Raw genomic sequence first — 1003 nt, forward strand, 5'->3', positions numbered from 1 at the left:
CTTTGTCAGAATTACATACTGTAAAAGGCAATTATGATCTACATTTAATACTCTATCGTGAAAACATATTTATTTGGATAAGGATTCCTACCAAATCAGAATAAAAGCGTTTAAATGAAGTCGATTGCATTTATTTGACGGTTTTCGCGAAACAAACGGTTATTGTGCGACAACCTTAAGAGATATTTATATAGTATCGCGGTCCTTTATTTAGCTAATTGAATGAGCTACAATTCTTTCATACATCATTTTTATGTAGGTCTTATAGTTTAGGCTACGTAAGCCAAGAAAGTAAACTTTGTTACAAGTTGGTATTTTTTTTTTGTTTTTGCTTCTTTCCTTGATGTTATTCGTTGAGCGAGAGTCGCCCGGAAGCTGGTGTTGCCACAGGCGACTCACAATTGTATTTTGTCTATTTTGTTAGCTTTGGTAGTTTAGTACTTTATACATTATTATTTATTAAATTAACTATTGATAATTATATTTTACATTTTAAACAGGAAGCTATATTTGTAAATTAACTTTTGTTTAAAATTTAAGTTAAAATTACCTTGCAATTGATCTGAATAGCGACTTTTGCAGCAACAGACATAGCGGACTTGGAGGTCATGTTGCGCGCGCACACAACCTGCGACGGCACCCCGCGGTCTACTATGCACTTCTTCTTAATAGCACCGTACCTAAAAATACACATTTATATGTATTTATGAATAAAACTATGGAAAAATCTGGAAGAGTGCTATCCACTCGAAACAAACAAGTAAATAACAAAAAACCTTCAATACAATGTAATCTATACTAATATACAATTAAAAGATTTGTATTTTTCTATGTATTGAAATAACTCAAAAACTATAGGGTCGATTTTAAAAAAATCTTTCACCATTATAAAGCTCTGTTTATTGTTATGTTACATTGTTTGTGTGATTTGAAGTAAATGAGCAACATAAGCTATTGTTACAAAATAATAGAAACGGAAGTAGTAGTGGGGGGGGGGGGGGGG

General features: G+C 32.3%; 1 protein-coding gene across 1 annotated transcript in view; it reads right to left on the reverse strand.

The window, feature by feature from the left end:
• The window catches only part of LOC106110392 (protein aubergine-like), a 9683-nt gene that overhangs the window by 7523 nt on the left and 1157 nt on the right, over window positions 1-1003 (reverse strand). Inside the window, exon 3 of the mRNA XM_013292218.1 lies at window positions 551-680. Coding sequence (XP_013147672.1) covers window positions 551-680 — 130 coding nt within the window. The remainder of the gene's footprint in view (window positions 1-550; window positions 681-1003) is intronic.

Source organism: Papilio polytes, unplaced genomic scaffold (assembly GCF_000836215.1).
Source record: "Papilio polytes unplaced genomic scaffold, Ppol_1.0 DF820645.1, whole genome shotgun sequence".
Taxonomy (NCBI): domain Eukaryota; kingdom Metazoa; phylum Arthropoda; class Insecta; order Lepidoptera; family Papilionidae; genus Papilio; species Papilio polytes.